A 22,360-nucleotide genomic window follows, 5' to 3' on the forward strand; every position below is an offset into this window, starting at 1 on the left:
CTTGACCTTTTTGGTAAAAAGGTGTACTCCATGGGGGGGCCTACAGCTCAGGATTGCTAATCAGTTGGCAGTCCTGAGCAGATATAATTTTAACTCATGGAACTCCATGCTCAAATTTAAGGAGCTAATACCATCAGAGTCCAGGGATGAGTTTGGGGCCATTGTGGAGGAGGGCAGGACAGTGGAAAGGACCGCTTTACAGGTCTCACTGGAAGCTGCTGACTCAGCAGTGAGTGCCTTGGCCTCTGGCATAGCCATGAGGAGACCTCATGGCTTCAAGTTTCGGGTCTGCGCCCTGAGGTCCAACAGATCCTGCAGGACCTGCCCTTTGATGGGACAGGATTATTTGCGGAGCAAACAGACTCCAGGCTACACAACCTAAAGGATTCGAGAGTAATGATGAAGTCACTGGAAATGCATACCCCAGCTATTCAGTGAAAACACTTTAAACCTCAACCTCACCCTAGGCAAGACTATTCTAGAAGACAAGGTTGGAACGGGAGGCATAAGCCGTCCCAGCCCTCACCATCACAGGGCCAGGCAAGCACCTCCTTGGCCTCCAAGTGGACATTTTCAAGGTGTGCCCGGGACTGATGTGCCAGACCGTATACCTGAACTTCAACCCTGCTTTCAGAATTGTCTATCCCACTTCTACTGTGCATGGTCCCAAATAACATCGGATCGCTGGGTTCTCTGCATGGTAGAAGTGGGATATTCTCTCCAATTCTGCTCTTTCCCTCCCTCCCATTCCACTTTCCCATCCCTCTTCAGGGACTCTTCTCATGAGCAGCTCCTTATCCAGGAAGTGCAATTACTCCTCACCATAGAAGCAGTGGAGGAAGTTCCTCAGGAGCTAAAGGGGAAGGGATTCTACTACCGCTATTTCCTAATACCCAAGGCAAAGGGGGGTCTCAGACACATTCTAGACCTGCGCAGCCTCAACAGATTCATGGTGAAGTTGAAGTTCTGCATCGTTTCCCTGAGCATGATTATTCCTTCCCTGGATCCGGAAGACTGGTATGCCGCCCTCGACATGAAAGCCGCGTACTTTCACAAAGCTATTCAGCCCGCGCCCAGACGATTTCTGCGCCAGCCACAAATACCATCAGTTCATGGTCAACAGCCCCTGAGCATTCACCAAGTGTATGTCATTCGTAGCAGCCTTCCTCTGCAGGAGGCAAGTGCAGGTATACCCTTACCTCGATGACTGGCTACTTAGGGGACACACCAGGGAGCAGGTGGAGTCTCAAGTCTGACTAGTCAGAGCGACTTTCGAGAGGCTGGGTCTCCTGCTCAGCATGAACAAGTCAACATGAACAAGTTGTCACTGACTCAAAGAATAGAATTGTGTGGTGCTGGACTCGGTGCACACAAGGGCGCTCCTGCCAGAGACCTGATTTCAGGCTATGACAGACATTATCCAAAACCTCAAGAGGTACCTGACCACTACCACAAGGGGATGCCTAAGTCTCCTTGGTCACATGGCAGCCTGCACTTATGTGGCACGGCATGCCAGACTGAGGCTCAGACCACTTCAAGCATGGCTCGTGTCTGTATACCACCTGGGGCGCAACAGCCTGGAATCAGTGGTCATGGTGCCAGAACAAGTATTTGAGCCCCTCCAATGGTGGCTCAACCCTCTCACAGCCTACAAGGGAGTCCCCTTCAACAGCCCCCAGTTCTTCTTGTCTCTAGTAACGGACATGTCAGCTCTGGGTTGGGGGGCACATCTGGGAGAGCTCCAGACACAAGGATTATGGTCGCAAGATGAGCTCTCCCTGCATATCAACATCAGAGAGCTCAGAGCAGTATGGCTAACATGCCAAACCTTCCTATCCCGGCTCCAAGGCTAGTGTGTGCCGGTAATAACAGACAACACCATGGCCGTGTTTTACATCAAGTATGGTGGAGCCTGCTCCTCCATCCTATGTCGAGAGGCCTTCAGCTATGGGAGTTCTGCATAGCCCATTCCATTCACCTGGAGGCATTCTATCTCCCAGGTGTGCAGAATGAACTAGTGGACCATCTCAGCAGATTGTTTCACAGTCAGAGTGGGCCATGCATCTGGATGTCATATATTCCATCTTCCAAAAGTGGAGATTTCCCCAGGTCAATCAGTTTGCCACCAGGAACAACGGGAGGTGCCCAATCTTCTGCTCCTTTTAGAAACACAACCCAGGTTCGATCTCAGATGTGTTCCTGCTCCCTTGGGCAGACCATCTCATGTATGCCTTTCCACCATTCCCACTCGTGCACAGAGTACTGCTGAAAATCCGCAGAGATAGAGCTGTAATAATTCTGCTGGTTCTTTCTAGACTCATGGGCTAACCCTTTGAGCCTATGGGCTCCTGCTCCCTTTCTCATCAGTCATGGGATGTCGCTTTCCTTGTGGCGATAACATTGGCGAGACAAGTGTCGGAGATTAATGCTTGACATCAGAGCCACCATATATGGTGTTCTACAAGGACAAAATCCAACTGCGACCCCATCCGGCCTTTCTGCTGAACGTGGTGTCTTCCTTCCTAAGTTAAATATTTTCCTCCTACTAATTATTGCTTGTTCATAAAATAAACATCAACTTCTTTACAGGTAAGTAATCCACAGATCCATACATTTGGCTACAAGACAATGGAACATCAGATTAGTAGCTTCATTAAGCCATATTAACTCAAGGTATAACTATTATCACACTTGGCTAAGAGGATAACATGCATTAAACACACCATTGCTGAATGCTTCCCTTTGCCTTACTTTTAAGAGATCCTTTTTATTGCTGAATTTTTGTAACTCGGTGGGATTTTTTTTTGCCTTGTTCTGTAAGTACTCCTAAAACTAAATTGTGAGATTGATGGCTACTAGCATGTGGTGGATCTGGCCAGGAACTAGAATGAGGGAGGGGGCTCAGGGTTGGGACAGGAGATTTGGGTGTGGGGCACTTACCTAAGCTACTCCCATTTGATGCTAGGGGTGCAGGTGGGAATGTGGGGGGGCGTGAAGGAGCTCTTGTTTGGTGCTCAGAGTGGGGGTTGGGATGGGGAGTGTATGGGGTGTGGGAGGGGCTGGGTATGTGAGGGGGTGCAAGAGTGAGGGCAGATGGCTGGGGGCATGTGAGGGGGTGCAGGTGTCAGGGCAGAGTGGGGGCTGGGTATGTGTGGGGGTGCTGGAGTCAGGGCTGGGGTAATGGGGTGGGGTGAAGGAGTCAAGCAGAGGTCTGGGTGTGTATGAGGAAGGTACAGGGCTCAGGGCAGAGGGCTGGGTGTGTGTGGGGCTTGGGTCATGGCTAAGGGCAGAGGGCTGGGTGACTGCCCCCCTCAGAACCCTCAAGCCCCCCCCCGCTCATTGTCCCCTGACTACCTCCTCCTGGGATCCCTGCCCTTAACTGCCCCCCAAGACCCCACCCCCTATCTAAGCCTCCCTGATCCTTGTCCCCTGACTGCCCCCCTAGGACCCTACCCCCTACCTGTCCCTTGACTGCCCTGACCCTTATCCATACCCCTGCCCCCAGCCAGACCCCTGGGACTCCCATGCCTATCCAACCACTCCCCGCCCCCTGACAGGACCCCCAGAACTCCCGACTCATCCAACCCCCCCAGCTTCTTGTCTCCTGACCACCCCTCCAGAGACCCCCCCCCACACCCTAACTGCCTCCCTCAGGACCCTCCTTACTCCCTGCCCCTCTGACCCCTATCCACCTCCCACCCCCTGACAGACCCCTGGACTCTCATGCCTCATCCAACACCTCCCTGCTCCCTTACTGCCCCCTCCAGAGACCCCCTGCCCCTAACCACCCCACCCGGGATCCCACCCCCATCCAACTCACCCTGCTCCCTGTCCCCTAACTGCCCCCACCCTTTATTTAACTCCAGACCCCTTATCATGAAGCTCCAAGCAGAGCCAGATACGCTGTCCTGTGGGAGAGCGCAACCTCGCCCCTCAGAGCGCTGTGCGCGCAGCGACAGGGCTCCAGTTGACCAGGGAGCATGTCTGCCTCCCCGCAGAGCCAAACACTGCCCCGCAGGAGCGTGCAGCCCCAGCCCCCAGAGTGCTGCGCATGCAGCGGCAGGGCTTATGGCGAGGGGCCAGTGGCTTGCTCCGCTTGGCTGGGCGCTCCAGCCCGGGAGTGCGGACCCCGCGACTTGCCGTGCCAGGAGAGTGGGGCCATTTGCCCACCCCATGCGCACGCCTATGCTTCTGCTCCCTGCCCCTGTGGGGGGAGCGGAGGGCAGAGGAGAGCAGGCTGGGCTGGGCAGGATTTTTAATGGCATGCTGAAGTCCCGGCAGGCAGCAGCGTGCCATTAAAAATTGGCTCATGTGCCATCTTTGGCAAGCGTGCCATAGGTTGCCCACCCCTGATCTGGATTTTTAAATGTAAGTATTAAGGCTGGTTATTGTAACGAAAAGATGGTCAAGGATCTGTCTAAGACTGGTTTTAATATTTTAAACATGGAGAATGAGGGGTTTAAATTTAAATTTAGAAGCAAGGGCTAGATGATGACATCAGAATAAATGTAATCTACAGTACTGATAATATGATGTAGCTAGAGGGTACAGAAGTTATGGAAAAACAGATCTTCAAAAATAAGAATTGTCTTAATCCTAAAATGTATTTGCAAAAGGAGGCAGGGAATAGAATCAGTATAATATTTAATATATAAATCACCTAAAAGAATTACAATGAGTTTAATGGACTCCTCCCTACCTCATCAAAAAAAATTTGATGTTATCATATCACTATATATTTTATTCTCCATCTTTGATTGATATAGACACATTACTTGTGTTAATTTACCAAACTTAACTATTCACTGTGTGTCTTATTTTTGTTCATTAGGTGTGAGCATTTTCGTTCCATATTAAATAACAATGATGATGATGTTATAGAAATGAGTGAATTCTCTTATCAAGTTTACCGAGCCTTCCTGGAATATCTGTACACAGACTGCATCAGTCTCCCTCCTGAGGATGCAATAGGTAATTGGCATAAATTCAAATAATGTCAAGTTACTGTTAGGAGAGAATTTAAAGTTTGTTTTAACGGGTTCTAGAAAGATGAAGTTGATCATGTTCATTGTTATTTTACTATTCTTTAAACCTTCTTTTATGCTCCATCGCATGTACATGGATGAGGTGGCCCATGCAGCAGAGAATCGTGCAGGAGAAGGAGGATGGCAAAGATGCAGTGGAAGAAAGGGACAGAATGAATGGGAGGGGAGGATGAAGTGAATAGCAAATGTACACTGTATTCAAAAAGGACCATCATTTCTCATATTTAAAACAGTTTTAAAAAGACCCTGATACCTTCCTAATATTATCTTTCCATTTGATGTAGTTGCCACAGACATTATTTGACCACAAATGGGAAGGGAGCTGGCCCAGATCATCACCGAAGAGAGGGGAGATGGTTCACTAAATAATCTCTATTAAAATGTGATGCAAACTGCAAAAAAGGTGGAGAACTTGTGTCTTAATAAGTGTGAACTCTTCAATCCGTATAAAGCCTTTTTGGAGGTTTTATGTATAAGTGGATCATGGAATCATAGAGAAACAAACGGATAAATCTGAAATACAAGTTTATATGGCTTGCATAAAGACAACCAAATATGTGTGAATTTTCTACCTACTTCTCAACAGGGCTGCTAGATTTGGCAACATTCTATAGAGAAAATAGATTGAAAAAGCTTTGCCAGCAAACTATCAAACAAAGCATTTGTGAGGAGAATGCAATTGCTCTTCTTTCAGCTGCAGTCAAATATGAAGCTGAGGTATGGAAAACTTTTATTTGTACTAGAAGTTCTTTACTGAGAGAACTGTTTTTCAGGACATGGAACTATTTATGGTAACTATTTTTTGCAATTAATGAACCATCACACATGAATATTGTAATCAACTTCTCTGGCTTCCCTAAGCATGGACATTTCCCCTTTCAGTCCCTACAAAATCAGGATGCTAATGTCATCCTCTTTCCCCGCTGACTCGATTGTGTCAGTCTCCTCTTTGAATTCTTTCACTGTCTCATCCGCTCTGACATGACATTTAAGCTTCTCATCACCACTTAGTACATAACTCTGCCAATGCCACTTATTCACCTTTGAGTTTTGCATCACCTTCTGACCATGTTCTTCCAATGTACCTTCACTGTCCATTTGTCAGCTTTTTTGCACAATCCTCTCTCTACCTTCCACATGGTCCCCTACACAGGATATGACCTCCTTGGGCTGTCTTGTAAGGCCCTTCTCTGTATGCATTTGTTCTTCTCTCAAAGATTGACTTTTCCTATGCTGCTTACAGTCAATCATGTTTACATGTAAACCAATTGCCCATTGTTCCTTTTCCCCAACCTGTGTCTTCTCATCTGTCTATTCTTGGATTGTGAGCAGGGAACGTCATTCTAGAATGTCTGGAAAGCACCAATAGTGTAATGGGCTCTACTTTAAAAAAAAAAAATTATTTGCAGTTATGCTAACATTTTATTTTGTGAAAGAAGTTTGCCTTTTCTTAATTTTACAGTACTATTTGGTCTGCAAAATATCTGTAGTTTGGTATTTACAAGAGATTTGAATATTAATTTTAGATTTAATATATCATTTCAACCTAGTCAAGGAAGGTCCCTTCATGAATACATCAAACTCCCACAGATACTAACACAAGTTAAATATGTGCATTGAGACTAAATTTGTTACGGGCCAAAACATTGCCAATTCATTGATTCCAGTATAATAGCAGTCTGTGTAATCCAGTGGTGAATTTAACCCATCTGGTTGGTAGGGAACCACATATGTGAGTAAATGGGTGTGCTGACTGAACAGCAAAAATATTCAGTAGTGCTATATCTTGGTTTATTAATTACTTGCAAAACCAGTTAAATCTGTCAGTTTGGCAGGTTTTTATAATGTACAGCTTCCCCCTTATTAAGAAATCAAGTCACACTGGGAGACCCAAAGGATGGCACTGAACTGAGAACTTTTTAAAATGTTTATTATTTCTTTTGTTTTGTTTTGCCTTTCTAAAAAAGCCTGAAGGGAGGGATTTAAATGAGAAGAATGAACATGTCTGGCAAGGCTGGATTGGTAGTCTGTTCCATGCATAGAGGGCAGTGAGGGAAAAGGGGCAAAAATGGAAGTAGAAGAAGGGAGTGTTGAAACTGTCATCATTGATGATATAAGTATGACAGGATAAAAAATGAGCTATAAATTGGGATGCATTTGTGCACAGCTTGAAGATGAGGAGACAAGAAGTGTACATTCAATATGGAGGGGTTGGAAGATGCGGGTGGAGGTAACATGGTCGGATTGACAAAAAGATAATTTTGGCTAGAGGCAGAGCAATGTGGGGAGATAGTGGCATCTCCACCAACCTCACTAAGTAATAAAAGCAGAAGATGACCAGGGCATTAATAATTGTAACATTAGGGACAGAAAAGAAAGGTCAGATTTTTAGTGTTGTGGACACTGAAGTGAAAGATACTGTGGTGTGGGGAAGCGCAGCAACATTTACTCTTAATAGGATAGGTTTTCATTTGAAGTTTGTTATGGAAACTTCAAAATAGATTGCCTCACCTTAAAAATATTCTACACCTTTAATTCTACTTGTCAACACCAGAAAAGGCTTTGATCAACCTGTTTCACTTGGAACTATTACAAGTGAAATTATGTGTCATGCAACACATAAAACTAGCCTGGACAAAGCGCCTGTGAATATATTGTAGGAAACAGGTGGTGATGGGGATGGACTGGATAACCTCATGCATGTTTTCCAGCTCTGCCTTCTATGATTCAGTTTTAATTAGCAACTGTAATATTCTTTCAGAAATTTTGTATTGTCCTTTAGCACAGCCATTGATTATAAACTGAAGGAGGTAAGCACTGTTAAAATTGCAGAAATAGTGAAAGTATAGGATAGTGTGTCAGCACCTTAGCTGCAAACGCTTTGTAAGACTACAAGGTGCAGAAATGTAAAACATGAAATTTCTCTCTAGAAATTATCAGTTCATAAAATAAGTCTATATGTAGCAGTTTGAAAAGGTACCAATGTTCAGTTTCTAATTTATTTTCACTTTATGTAATCAACACAAGTAAAAGATGTGAATATGCTGCAGTTCTCAGCCCTAATATGAAAAATAAATTGACTCAACTGACTTTACCAAAGATAAATTCATCCAGAAGTAATAGTCACAAAAAGGCACCTTCGAAAATTTTGTGGAAATGCTTGCTGAGGTATTGTCTGTTTGTAGGAGTAGTTCTATGCAATTGCTATTTTTATAGCACATTTCTAATGTACTGTGGGCTGGATTGAAGATTAATTAGCTGTTATTTATACTACAAATTAAAACTTACGATTTCCTTACTAGCAAAATTATTAAACATCGTTTCCCGACTGGCCAGTGAAGAGAATTTTTTTTCAGTATAGCACAGAAGCAACCTCCCTTAATTTTCTTTTAGACAAAGATTGTAGTACTCCTAGGATTCCTGGAATCTGGAATGAAATTTAAGATGTCATTACATTTCCCAGGCACTTTTACCCCCTACCTGTGCCACTTCTGTATTTTTGGCATTTCCTTTTTAATTGTTGTGTCCCCCACCACACACACGCTTTTTTGTGGTTCCATGCCTTTTCCCTCTGGGCATTTTTTTCATTTCATTCCCTTTTTCTTGTTAAGACCATTTTTATAGCTGTTGGTTTCCTTTTTTGGCTTTAATTGCATCTCTGCAGAGGCAGCAGGCTAGAAGCATTTAACCCATGGAAGGGACTACAAAGGGAAATGAACTAGCATCTTCTAAAGTTCCCCTCTTCCCTCCTGCCCAGTGTGCAATACTTGTATACTTCACACAGAGGGAAACTGACTAGGATTAGTACATTTCTTTTTGCAGCAAGCTTCAAAGAGCTTTCAGATTGTGAATCATGATGTCAAAATATTGCCTTGCAGCTAACTCTGTGTCTGTAATGTGCTTGCTGCAAAGGACAGGCTAATTCCTTTTCCTTCTGCAGAAGTTGTTTATACAGGAACAAGCTGCAAAAGGGACAGGTCTCAGTGCATAAAGAAAGGGAATACTGCTAGAAGGTTGATTGGGCAAGACTGATTGCATGGTCTACAGAACATATGACAGTCATCCACACTGGACCTATGCTGAGAATTTTCAGAAAATCTTACTATTGATCTAACACTTGTACTAGTAAGTCTAGAACAAGACAGTTATTTTTACCATCATGTCTAATCCAGCTGCTGCACATGTTGCAAAACACACATTCAGATGTCAACATGTATATCTACATCCTTGTGAGGTGAACGTGTCCTTAAATTAAGTTAAATATTCAGGGTAGTGGAGGCAGTTAATTTGGGGTTCCACAATGGCTAGAAAATAAATTGTATTTTTGACAAATTTTGCAGATGGCCACTTTTGAAGTTAATGTGGGTAAAGAAGGGAAGGAATCATTAGCCTTTTTCCAGGCATACACTAGGAAAATTGAAGGCTCTATTGTTATATGATGCATTTATTTATTTTTGACTGTACAAATAATTTTAAGACTAATTGCATATGGTTGCACCTTTTGCATTTTTATATTGTGTCTACCTTCAAGTTGAAATACAGAGCTGATCAAAGTATGTTCACTGTCTCCTGTTCACGTTTGTGACGTGATCCTGATTTCTGGTCATGCATAAGGATTCATCATATAGTTCATATGAATAAATTTCATCCTGTTGTTTTTGAGGTGGTCACTTAGATTACCAAACCCACTGCAGACTAGTCAGCCACAGGGTATGCTATCTGGTTGGATGACTGAAACTTTTAAACAGGAGAATAATGAATGACACATTTTCAGTATCAATCATTTCTACTAAAATTCAGAAACTTTCCAAATTCATAAACATTTTTGCAGTCTTCCACATATTCTAAAAGCAACCCCATGAACAACAGAGGAGTGAAGAGAAACAGTTACTTACTTTAATTGTGATTTTTTGAGATGTGATGCAGATGTATATTCCACTTAGGCATGTGCTCATCCTGTGCACCAGAGCTGGAGAATTTTGCCAAGCAGTACCCATAGGAGGGCAGCATTGGCACCTCATGGCCAGAGCCCTCCCCTGGCTATATGAGGCAGCACCATCCGACCCTCCTCAGTTCCTTCACACTGAACAGCCAGAGAGTAGACTCTGATGCAGAGGAGACAGAGGGTGGGTCGTGGAATAACAGCTGCATCAAATTTTGAAGAACCACAGTTACAGTAAGTAACAGCTGCTTCTTCAAATAGATGCAGCCACGTATTCCCTTTAGGTGACTCACAAGCAGTACTCCCACAGCATTGGGCTCAGAGTCTAGGTAAACAAGGACCAAAGGACCGCCTTCCCAAAGTTTGCATCTGCTCTGGATGCCACGGTAATGCCATCATGGTTTGTTAACATATGTATCAACAACCATGGATCAGTCCTGCAAATATCCAACAGCAAGATGTCACTTAAAAACACTATTGACATAGCTTGTGCTCTTCTAGAATGTTCTCACTCTCGGAGTGGGCGCGTAGCCAAAACTATTCATATGCAGTCTCGATGCAGGATGTTATCCACTTAGAAATCCTCTGGGAGGAGACTGCCTGTCCCTTCATACCGTCTGCATGTGACATAAACAGATGAGGTGAAACCAGAAGGAGTTTAATCCTATGCAGATAGAAGGCCAGAATTGTCTAACGTCCAGTGTGTGAAGACACTGTTCCTTCTCTGGCGATGAATGCAGCTTAGGAAAAAATACAAGTAAATATACCACCTCGTTTCGGTTAAATGGGGAAACCACTTTAGACACATGAATGGATGGATGCAAGACTGAGAGTGCCGATAGATGCTCCCTCAGTGAGCTAAGCAAAAGGCCCAACCACTGAAGATGCAGCAAATACTCCAAGATGACTATATTGAGAAACATTGCCACTTTGTCAAATAGGCTATCCTAGTAAAGAGTTTTCCACTACTGAGTAGGACCCTGTCAACCAACCACTGAGCATTTCTCTTCCTTATTCAACCACAGAGCAGCCACACCATGAGATGTAGAGAGCTGAGCGTGGGATGCAGTGTGACTGTGATTCTGCATGAGCAGGTCAGAATGGATAGGAAAGGATATGGGAGGCTGAATCGACAGTATGAGGAGGTCGGAAAATCAGCACTGCTTTGGCCATGCCGAGGCAATGAGGATGAGCTTGGATCCTTCTGCTTTCAGCTTGAAGATGACCTATGGAATGGTTGGAGTTGGAGGAAAAGCTCATAGAAGAGCCGACTACAGCTGAGGTGGAAGGCATTGGTCACAAAGCCTGGACTGAGGCTCCCTTGAGAGCAGAACAGCTAGCATTTCCTGTTGACCCTTGTAGCAAACAGGTCGCTCGATGGGAAGCACCACCCTGAAAATATGACTCACAGAACACTGGGCTTCAAAGACCACTTGTTGAGGGAAAACTTCCTGCTGAGATGGTCTGCAAGATGATTCTGGACCCCAGGCAAGTGATCGGCTATTGGAGTTCTACTCCTGTCAATGCAGAACTGCCACAAGCTGATTGCCTCTTGGCAGAGTACCCTGGAGTGTGCTACCCTTTGCCTGCTCACATACTACATTCCGGGTACCAAGTATGCCAGTGCCAGAAGTGGTGTGGACCCCAAAGTCTACAGCAGTACCAAAACAGCTGATGGTGCCGAGGTGGAAGATGGTGAAAGTCACTTGGTAACATCTGCAGTGCCAGCTGCAATGGTGCTGAGAAGTTTCCTGGTGCCCAGGACTCTTGCAATAAGCCCGGTACTGGCCCTGTTTCCACAGACTGTTGAAGGGGAAATTTCAGGCTGCAGTGCCAACAGCCCCAAGGGTTCAGTGGCCCATCCAGTCAATGGATCTATAAACAATGCAGTCCTCGCCAAGTCCTGGACCAAAGAAGAGGTCAGGATGGAAAGTCAGGGGAGGACGGTAACCACTTGGTACGATGCTAACATGAAAACAGTCCGTGCTGGTATCTCCGTCATCAGTACCGAACTCAATAGATACCTTGGGGCCAGAACTAGAGTTGACAATACAGGTCTCTAATGCCCCTGCTCAGTGCCAGGGAGCAGTTAGAGGAACCCACATCATCCCACGCGCCGGCACTAACTCCATGCCAATCCACGCTCTTCCTGGGGGAGGCAGGAGAGTCCACAAGACCTGGCACAGTCTCAGTTGGTCTTATGTGAACTTTTTCCTCAGCACGCTCAACAAAGAATGGCTCCTTCCTCCCTCCACCCTGTACTTCAGAGCATGAGGCAGTAGCACTCTTGGAACCAAGAGCAACAACCTCTGATCTGACAAGGCCCCCAGTGCTGAAGCAGGCCGCATGGCCTGTTTGCTTAAAACAGCACATGTTCGCAGTTCCCTGTCCACCTTAGTCCGTTTCATGAACAATTTACAGACCGAACACTGCTTCTTGACATGGGCCTCACCCAAGCACAGCAAAGACTGTATGTGGGGATCATTATTAGGAATCGCTCCCCCTACACAACAGGCAATGTGTAAACCCTGGTGAGGGCATCACAGGGAAATACTTAACTACATACAACTAACATTAAACTAATGGTATGACTAATTACGTATAACTAGAAAAAACACAAAATTAGTGGCAGAATGTGAGGTTAAGAGCACACAGAGCTCTAACTCCAGCCATTGGTAGTAAGAAGGCTCTAAGGCAGGTTGGAATGGTGCCGCCACACATAACCAGATAAGGGACTATGGCTGCAAGGTGCAAGTGGTGCCCCTGTACGGCTCCTGCTAGGCAAAAATCTCCAGTTCCAGTGGCCTTGGCACACTCACACCAAAGTGGGATACATCACTGCAGCTACTCTAAGAAGAACCCCAAGTTTACGCATGACATCATTTGCAAATATTTTCATATTTGTCTTTCTACTTTGAAATCTAAGAGTAGGAGTGCCTTCCTTCCCTTCACCAACTCTTCCCTTCCCATCCATCTTGTGTCCTAGGTCGGGCACCCCTTCACTCTACCCCTTCTCCAACATACTTTTACTGTGCTACTATTGCTTCAATCATCTTGCTGTTTTCAGTAGATTAGGGTTGATATGGGCAGCCTCCTCTTTTGATAGTTAACTGAGGTTTTCAGGAAGCATGGCCTTGAGTTGAGCTTTAGGAAGAAGGATAGCCAGATGTCAGCTCCGTAACCAATCAAAACAGTGGCAGCTGCCTTGACAAGTTTCTGGCCTTGCTATTGTAATGTTTTGTTCTAGGTATTATTTAGCATTTGTAAACATTCATGTGGATATTGTTGGGATGAAAGACAGCCAAGATGTGAATGCTCACTTAAATTTGTAATATCTTATTGAATAACTCATAACCTTATTTTGTTCCTAGGACTTAGAAGAATTTTGCTTCAGGTTTTGTATAAACCACTTGACTGTAGTTACACAAACTACAGGCTTTGCAGAAATGGACCATGACCTCTTGAAGAACTTCATTAGCAAAGCAAGCAAAGTAGGAGCATTTAAAAATTGAAGAATGCTTGCTGCAAAGGAAGATTCTTTCATCATGGGAACAGTTCCCCTTTGAAAAACTTATCAGCACTCAGAATGCCTGAAAGAAAAGAGGACAACATCCTTTAAAGTCAGTGTCACTGTCAATGGGCAGATTTAGTAAGCTTCCAAGTAATGCACAAGCTTTGTGAAGATGGGTGTTTATATCTATTGTTTATTCTATATTATAATCTGCCAACAACTTAGGTTTAAAAAAAAATCCTAATGGAATAATTGTTTTCTGTTAAAATCAAGTGGAATGGTCACTATTTTCCATTTGTAGTCCTTGTTTTTTTTTTGCATGAAATATTTTCAAAAACAGCTCTTTAACATCTTCATCTGAGTTTACTGGATAACATGAAGCTGGCTGTTGCTAAAGCTTCATTATGCACCTTTAAGGTCAATGAAAGTAAATGTACTAAAGGAAGGTTCCTTTCTGGTTAATTTATCACACCCTCTAGAGAAGTGTTGAGATAGAAGCTTGTTTTGCTAAATATAGGATAAAGGAATACATCATAAAAATCCCTCTTAAAAGAACCAGTAATACAAAGGAAAAGCCACAGAATGGATACTTTGTAAATTAGGAGCAGCAAAGGCTCAAGAGAAGACTATGCTGAATTTATTTAAATATGAAGGACTTATTTTAAAGGGCTAGTTGTTAGTTCTTGGCTCTTAAAGTCATTTTCTCAGACAAAAAACACTTTGTTCTTTTTTCCAAGGACTTTACGTCACCTTTCCAGTGGAACAGTAACTTCTAATTGGTTTTGTCACGTAATGAGTTATTTCACTGTTAGTTTTGCTGCTCAGAAATGCACCTCTTCACCTGCCATGAAAAAGAAACTCAACAAAAAGGAATTATCCGTTGACTTTTCTGCCAGTGTTTACAGATAAGACAGGTGCTCGACATGAATTTATGTGTGTGGGAGGAGGGATGGGGAAGTTATAAATCAATTCAATGATTAAATCATGAAAGTTAAAATCAGTCTTTTCAAGTGGTAACCAGGTGCCATTCAAACACTTATAGACTCATAGACTCATAGGTCAGAAGGGACCAATATGATCACCTAGTCTGACCACCTGCACAAGGCAGGCCACAGAACCCTACCCATCCACTTTTATAACAACCCCTAACCCAGGACTGAGTTATTGAAATCCTCAAAATTGGTTCGAAGACCTCAAGCTGCAGAGAATCCACCAGCAAGCGACCCATGCCCCACGCTGCAGGGGAAGGCAAAAAACCTCCAGGGCCCCTGCCAATCCGCCCTGGAGGAAAATTCCTTCCCGACCCCAAATATGGCGATCAGCTAAACCCTGAGCATGTGGGCAAGACTCACCAGCCAGCACTCAAGAAGGAATTCTCTGCAGTAACTCAGTTCCCATCCCATCCAACATCTCCCCGCAGACCATTGAGCAGACTTATCTGGTGATAATCCAAGATCAATTGCCCAAATTAAACTATCCTATCATAACATCCCCTCCATATACTTATCAAGCTTAGTCTTAAAGCCAGATAAGTCTTTTGCCCCCACTACTTCCCTCGGAAGGCTGTTCCAGAACTTCACTCCCCTAATGGTTAGAAACCTTCGTCTAATTTCAAGTCTAAACTTCCTAATATCCAGTTTGTACCCATTCGTCCTCGTGCCTACATTAGTACTAAACTTAAATAATTCCTCTCCCTCCCTAATGTTAACCCCCCTGATATATTTATATAGAGCAAGCATATCCCCCCGCAGCCTTCTTTTGGCCAGGCTAAACAAGCCAAGCTCTTTGAGTCTCCTTTCATAAGGCAGGTTTTCCATTCCTCGGATCATCCTAGTAGCCCATCTCTGGACCTGTTCCAGTTTGAATTCATCCTTCTTGAACATGGGACACCAGAACTGCACACAATATTCCAGATGAGGTCTCACCAATGCCTTATATAACGGTACTAACACCTCCTTATCCTTGCTGGAAATCTCACCTGATGTATCCTAAAATTGCATTTGCTTTTTTAACAGCCGTATCACATTGGCGGCTCATAGTCATCCTGCTATCAACCAATACCCCAAGGTCCTTCTCCTCCTCTGTCACTTCCAACTGATGCGTCCCCAACGTATATCTAAAGCAATAGGTGGAGGAGGTTTCAGTATGCTATGCTTGGAAAGACTTTTGCACTGTGACACAGGATGTGGAGATTATAAAATATTTATCAGTTTTGGTTTCTGTTATGATACAGAAGACTAATTTGCATGTAAATTACTTAATCTAATTTCTGTTAAAAGAAGAGGTGAACTGGTTTCAAAAACTGATGGTCTAGTGGTTAGGATGCCACACTAGCCTTGCTCTGTCATAGACATCCTTTGTACCCTTGGGAACGTCTACACAGCAGCTGGGAGATGTAATTCCTAGTTCTGTTTCCATACATCTGCTAGCTCTGTTCCAGTTAGCACCTAAAAACTGCAGCGTGACCATCCTGGTGTTACCCCAAAACCAGACCTACGGTACCACCAGAATAGCTTATCTATTGCCCCCTCCTGGGTTTAGCAGAGGTTCCCTTCCAGGTAGCCTCCTAACTTATTACTTTGTTTCTGCAGAGTGAAAGGGGACCCGTTCTAGAGGAATTACTCAGGTTTACTAGAAGTTTCTTTTTAGAAAAACTCCCCAGAATATCTTAGACCAGTTACCCTTGGGAGGACTCGGATACAGCCTTCCAATAGAATTGGTAGATACATAGGCAGTACTTTTCCAAAAGAAAGTATCTTTTATTACAGTAGCACACTGATGATCCCTGGCTACAATGTAATCTAAGCATAAAGCTCTGGAAATAAATCCCTTAACACAATTTCTTAATACAGATTTAAAAATATCCCAACTGCAATGTTATACAATTAGAACAGTATTAAGTGTTGCACCCTGCAAACTCATGCCCTGCAAAATTGCGCAGAGCTAGTGCATGTACAGCTACCCAAGCTGGAAATAACATCTCTCAGCTGCTGGGTACAGGTACCTTTAGCCTATGTCTCAGTTCTGCCTCTGTTAGGAGGGGATAATAGCACTTCCCTACCTTCCAGGGGGTTTGTGAGGGTAAGTCTATTAACTTGTGAGGTGCTTAGAAATGATGGTAGATAGACCAGATTCAACCCACCACTAGAAATATTCTTTAATCTGCTGTGTTACTATTGTCTAACTAGTACAGCTGGTCAAAAGTTTTTCTGATGGGACTTTTTAATGGAATGGAAAATGCCCTTTTGTAAAAACAAACACACCAGTTTCATTTAGAAATTGTTGAAAACGCATTTTGATGAGGCCAAAACATTATTTTGACACGTTTGGAACAAAATATTTCAACTTTTGGTTTTGGGACCACTGGTTCATACGAAATTTTGAAACAGTAAATGAAACATTTTCAGCTGAGATAAAACAGGTTTTCATAAAGCTCAGTTTGCAAGAAACTTCAAAATTACAATTTCCTGTGAAATGAAAATTTAAGCATCTGTATTCTACTAAATAGTCTGCATGGAATGACTAAGGAAACAAGGATGCGTTTGTAGATGAGTCTGACAGGAAAACCAATTCTGAGCAGTGTTTATCACCCTTTAGTCTCTTTGCCATGAGCATTATTTCAGGTCATGCTGTGCACACCAAAGATTGGGCTGTTTTCTTTCAGGCAGCTTTTTATTTTTGTAGTAGTGACCCTGGGGGACTAACTCTTGGAGAGAACTTCTCTGCAATGAGGTCTGTTTTGAGGATAAAATGCAGACATCTTGGTTTGTTCATTCAATGAGGATTTTATGCATTTAATTCTTGACCCGGACAATTTAATAGTATTTTTATACACTGCTATATGCACATGTAGTAAAAATATATTTATTTAGCTTTCATTCACATTACTCGTTAAATAAGTTACTTTCCTTTGCACTTAAGGGTCCAGCGTTCAGAAGTGTACTGACCTGATGCTTGGAAACCAAAATGCATGTGTGTTTATACAGGTGCGTGCTTCAACAGCAGTGTGAGGACACTGAATCCAGCCTGGGCGGTAACGGTTTTATATTTTTTTGTTTTTGATGATTGAGGATGCTGCCACCACCACTCCTCTTGACCTTGGAATGGGATCCATTGTTAGCCAGTATTAAATGTGTTTCCGGAGACTCCAGTTCAGACAGCAATGAAAAAATATTTGTAGACATTTTGGACTGTAATCCTACACAGGTGAGGTATTCATTCAAAAACTTGACTGATGGCCTAAAATATCCTTGGAGAGCTAAACAAGAGACTCCTCCAACTAATCACTGGGGAAAACAGGCAAATAAATATTTCTTGAATTAAATGGAACATAAAAGGAATAAAAATAAACTACTACAATAAAGGGGCTATCACAGTGATTGATGTTAGTAGGTTCAGCCTCATGGTGTTTTCTGGGACCCACCTTTGGAATGATGGAGCTTTATTACAAAGCTTGTTCACTGTGTAAATTGCTGTAGTATATAAATGCTTTTTATATAAACTGAAGATAATTGTTTCCTTGGGATTACTTTGTAAAATAAAACTTTTATCCATTAGCATGACAAATTTTGCTTGACCCCTAAGGATGTATAATATTTGTAGCCCTATCATAATATATCCAGCCAACTTCAGATTTTTGTAAAAACTCATATGGCTTAATAGACAACTAATAAAACGGTTATATTTAGGATCTTCGCCTTTGACCTATTTACTTTTTATTACAATCTAAAGCCTACATTGAATTGCTTCGACCATTCTTAAACAGCTGTTTATTACTTCTTTATCAGCACGTTGTGGGGATGAGGGGAGAGAAATAGGTAACCTACAGGATAAAGATTATAGTTTAAAGACCACAGTCTTTTTCTAAGGGCTCATTTACATGCGGCAAGCTGGGGTGAAAATCTACCCGTGCACTAGCCTGCTGCACACTAGGTATCGGTGCAGACCCTGCTGTTATGCACTAGAAGTTCCATAGTGCCCTTTGAACTACTCCTCTTTCAAAGCAGGGTAGGATCACTGAGTACTACAGAACTTTAGTGCCCAGCAGCAGACTAGGGAGGGGTAGATTTATAGCTCAGCTTCCAGGGGGGCAGGAGGGAGGGAAATGACTAAGTGTTTGTATAGACAAGCCTTTAAAGAAATGACTGTTAGACTCATAAGCAGCAATAAAACCAATGTCTGCACAAAAATGGGGGGAATTTGATATGAAAACAGATTTCAAGCCTTTCAAAGAAGTTAATGCAGTAGTGAAAAAGAGTGATTGCAACTAGATGAAATGCCTTCTGTGTTTTTGACATACCACTTCTACTTGGTAAAGACGGTTTGTTTGTTTTTTTCAAAACTATATAAACTAAACTTGTTACATTTTAAACTATTCAAATTGTATCGTGTGCTGGTTTCTTACAACAACACAACCTTCTACAGATTTCACACCGTTTCGTGCACTTTTATAATTGGCTTCTTTCTTGGCCTGCAAATAACTGCAGTAACTCTCACATCCTCTAGCGGGTGCACATGCTGTTTACTTAGACTTGTCTAGAGTACCAGTGTTTTGGAAATACAAAATTCTTCATGTATGCATCTACATGAAAGAGCTGAAGTTGCACTGTTGAAGAAGTTGCACTGTTGAACCTGAATACAGGTTTTTTTATATTCTGTTTCAGTAATAATTAATCAGAGAAGTTACTCTGACCTTTAAAATACATCATATCAGGAAATAAGAGGACATAAGGAAGGGACCCAGACATGGTTAAAACTGCAGGGAGAAAAGGTCTCTAGTACTATTGTTTGTCCAACTTTGGATCCTTCAGGCAGCTGGATTTCCCTTTCTGGAATAAAATTTCAAAAACACTAGATCATTTTGAAGAACTGTGTGTGAGGCAGTAATAAAAGTACTAATCTCAAATGTCAAACTTTCAAAATCCTCTAATGGCAATTGCAGCATTTACTGTAACTCACCAGAAATATCAAATGTACTGCTTGGAAATTGTATTCTGACAGTTAATATGGTCGTTTCTGTAAACTGGAGATAAGATATTTTGCTGAAAACGTTTATGTTGTTAGGTGAAGGTTTGGGTTAAAGCAGTAAGAAGAAAAGGGACAAATTTTGCTTATAGCACCCAGGTGCAATTTAAAGTCATATATACTGATTTTACAAACATTCTGGTCAGCACTGCAAAGCTAACATAGCAACAAACTTTGTATCCAGTAAAACCTCTAGGGTAGGCCTAGACTGAGTAGCTGGAGACTTGAGTTCTCTTCCCATCTCTGTCCCTGCCATTGACCAATTTTATTTCACCCCTGTGCCTCATGGTCCCCTCCTGCCCATTGTCTATTTAGATTGTAAGTTCCTCAAAGCAGCAACTGTATATGTTTTGTACAGTGTTTAATACAAGGGGGTCCTGATCTTCGCTGAGGCCTTGTGTGCTACTGTAATACAAATAATGATAATGCTGGTAGAAAATATAATTAGAAAAATCTAAAATGAACTCAGACTGAGGGCACTAATGGAAATTTTGTAGATGGGTAAGGGCCCAATTGTGTATTTAGATCTAGATCCCTGCACATGTACAGAGCTTCACTGAAATCGATGGGGCTCTGCTCACACCAGTTGTAGGATTGCAGGCTAAGCATGAAACAGAAGCATGTTATTTCCACATAATACTTTCTTATTAACTTTATAGCTAATAAAAAAGGAAGTTACAATGATCACCAATAAATCTTTTTAAAGCTGTTTTATTTATCTTGAAAGGAATGAAATCCATTAGTTGTACAATATGCAACCATACACTTTTAAATGTAGTCTTCAGTCTACCTGAACAAAAAAAGTACATTGTCACAGTAGAGAAAGGATAGCCTGTCTAAGTACTGAACTCTGCAGCGTACTACTCCTTGCAGTTCTCTAGGCAGCAAAGTTAATATCTGGGTACTATTCGAACTGCAACTGTGGAGCTTAAAGTCAGTGTATCTCATTATTTGTAGTATATTTCATCTGTAAACTCTGCAAAAAATAATAATAATAAGCAAAGAAACCTAAGATGCTAACACTTCTGTACATCCTTCAGGAAGTTGAAACTATATTCAGACTTAAAACTTAAGGTAACTGTTTTGTTTCAAAGTTCATCAAAATATTTCCAAATCAATATACTGTTGTACAGTTTTTAAAAATTGCTCTATGATTAGATTTTGACTGACAAAAACTGATCTTTAAAAAAACCAGATGACCCTACCAAAAGTGTTTTCTATTTTCAACTAAGAGATTTCTAAATAAGTTACCCACACAAGATTTTTTTTAAAAAAACATGTTTCTGTGTAATAAAACCCAGGTGCTTTTTTTCTACTGTACCTACTTTAATTTAAGCAGTTGCACAAAACTAAATCTTCATAAAAATGAATGGATAATTCTAAAGGCAGCAGTCATCAGAAAGCTCTGCTAGAGCTGCTTTTTAGACTGCTAGAAGTAAAAAAATGTTTATACCTTTATACTAGCAAAACATCCACAACTGAGTACCTAATTTAAAAATGTATTTGTTTAGCAATAATTCAAGTAGCCTTAAAAGTTGTGCCTTTTTATGGAGAGAGGGAGGACTTTGACCAAATTTTCAGATCTGGATGCTTCACATGTTAAACTTGATCTAAATATGAATTTGGGTGTACTTTGGAAGTCAGGCTATGCATTCTTAGGAGGCCAACTTGAGGCACACAGGTTTAAGTTACTAAAAGTAGGGTTCTGTTCCCATTTCTTGGCAAAATTGAGTAAGCTAAATCATTGACTTCAAGCAAATCAGTAGTTGCAGAGGTCATTGTAAGAAACTCCAGATTGATAATAGTATGATTGCATTTCATGTGCATTTTTCTTATTTTTCAGGATCCAGAAATATCAGAAAGTGCACTTTGAGTGTTTTGTAACAGATGACCAGCGGTGTAACTGTCCACTCAAACTGTGAGGGGGAAAAAGTACTAGAAGATGTTAAGAATCTGAGGTATCTGTTATTTGTTTCAGTAGTATGGCTATGTGAGTTTACTTTACACTTTGTTTGCATGTTATACTTACAATGGCCAGGCCTAATCCTGCAACAGTGATGACTGCATGTATAGTAAAGTTAATGGGCCTTAGCATGGTAATTCTGTAGTCTGAAGTCGTTGCAGTATCTGGCCCCTAATTCACAAAATATGCAAATAGTGCATAAAATTCCAACATTAAAATGAAATCTAATGAACAAAAGAATTAGTGCATTTCAAATCATTCTTTCTAACTTTATTTTTGATAGAAAAGTTCAAAATAAGTGGAATGAATTGGCATTAAATGAACAATGTTGCAATAGGAAACTGAAAAACTCTTCCAAATCCTCAAAAATATATAAATTAATAAACTCAGTGGCTTACACTGTGTACATGCTACATCATACGGCATAATATAATGAAAAACACTGAAGTAAAAAAAAAAAAGCCAAACATTTTAAACTAGCAATTGATCATAAAAAAGTAATTAACATGGTGGCTGAAAAAGAAAGACAAATGCAGAGAAGCATGCATGGCACCGCATGGTCCTGAGAAGATGTTCACTTTTCTTCAGTGGCTGATGTATCAGTTCCATCATTTAGTTTTTGCTTTTGCATTCTTGTTCGAGTAGACGCTAGAGAAAAGTTACAGTAACTTTATCACCTTTTACAGTAAATCAACTTGTGCAAAACAATTTAAGGGTGTATTTATTCATGATACAAAGAATTTAACTTTTAGCCTAACAACTTTTCTAAAAAAGTTAAACCCTAATTTGAACCACAAGTACTCAAATATTTACTTCTGAATTACTTGGATAATTCTGACTTGCCAGTTTATTTTACAGCCTTGAAAAACTGTACT

The 22,360-nt window shown here is 41.9% G+C and overlaps 2 protein-coding genes across 5 annotated transcripts in view; one reads left to right on the top strand and one right to left on the bottom strand.

The window, feature by feature from the left end:
* Positions 1 to 14,607, top strand: part of RCBTB2 (RCC1 and BTB domain containing protein 2) — a 74,728-nt gene extending 60,121 nt beyond the window's left edge. The window contains exons 11-13 of the mRNA XM_030565066.1: positions 4,832 to 4,971; positions 5,632 to 5,762; positions 13,359 to 14,607. Of these exons, the coding sequence (XP_030420926.1) occupies positions 4,832 to 4,971; positions 5,632 to 5,762; positions 13,359 to 13,499 (412 nt within the window). The 3' untranslated portion in view covers positions 13,500 to 14,607. The remainder of the gene's footprint in view (positions 1 to 4,831; positions 4,972 to 5,631; positions 5,763 to 13,358) is intronic.
* Positions 14,608 to 20,217: 5,610 nt separating this feature from the next.
* RB1 (RB transcriptional corepressor 1) overlaps positions 20,218 to 22,360 on the bottom strand; it is a 189,150-nt gene continuing 187,007 nt past the window's right edge. For all 4 annotated transcript variants that reach the window (XM_030565029.1, XM_030565036.1, XM_030565045.1 and 1 more), the window contains one exon: positions 20,218 to 22,133. In XM_030565029.1, coding sequence (XP_030420889.1) covers positions 22,060 to 22,133 — 74 coding nt within the window. In that variant the 3' untranslated portion in view covers positions 20,218 to 22,059. The remainder of the gene's footprint in view (positions 22,134 to 22,360) is intronic.

This window comes from Gopherus evgoodei, chromosome 1 (assembly GCF_007399415.2).
Source record: "Gopherus evgoodei ecotype Sinaloan lineage chromosome 1, rGopEvg1_v1.p, whole genome shotgun sequence".
Taxonomy (NCBI): Eukaryota; Metazoa; Chordata; order Testudines; family Testudinidae; genus Gopherus; species Gopherus evgoodei.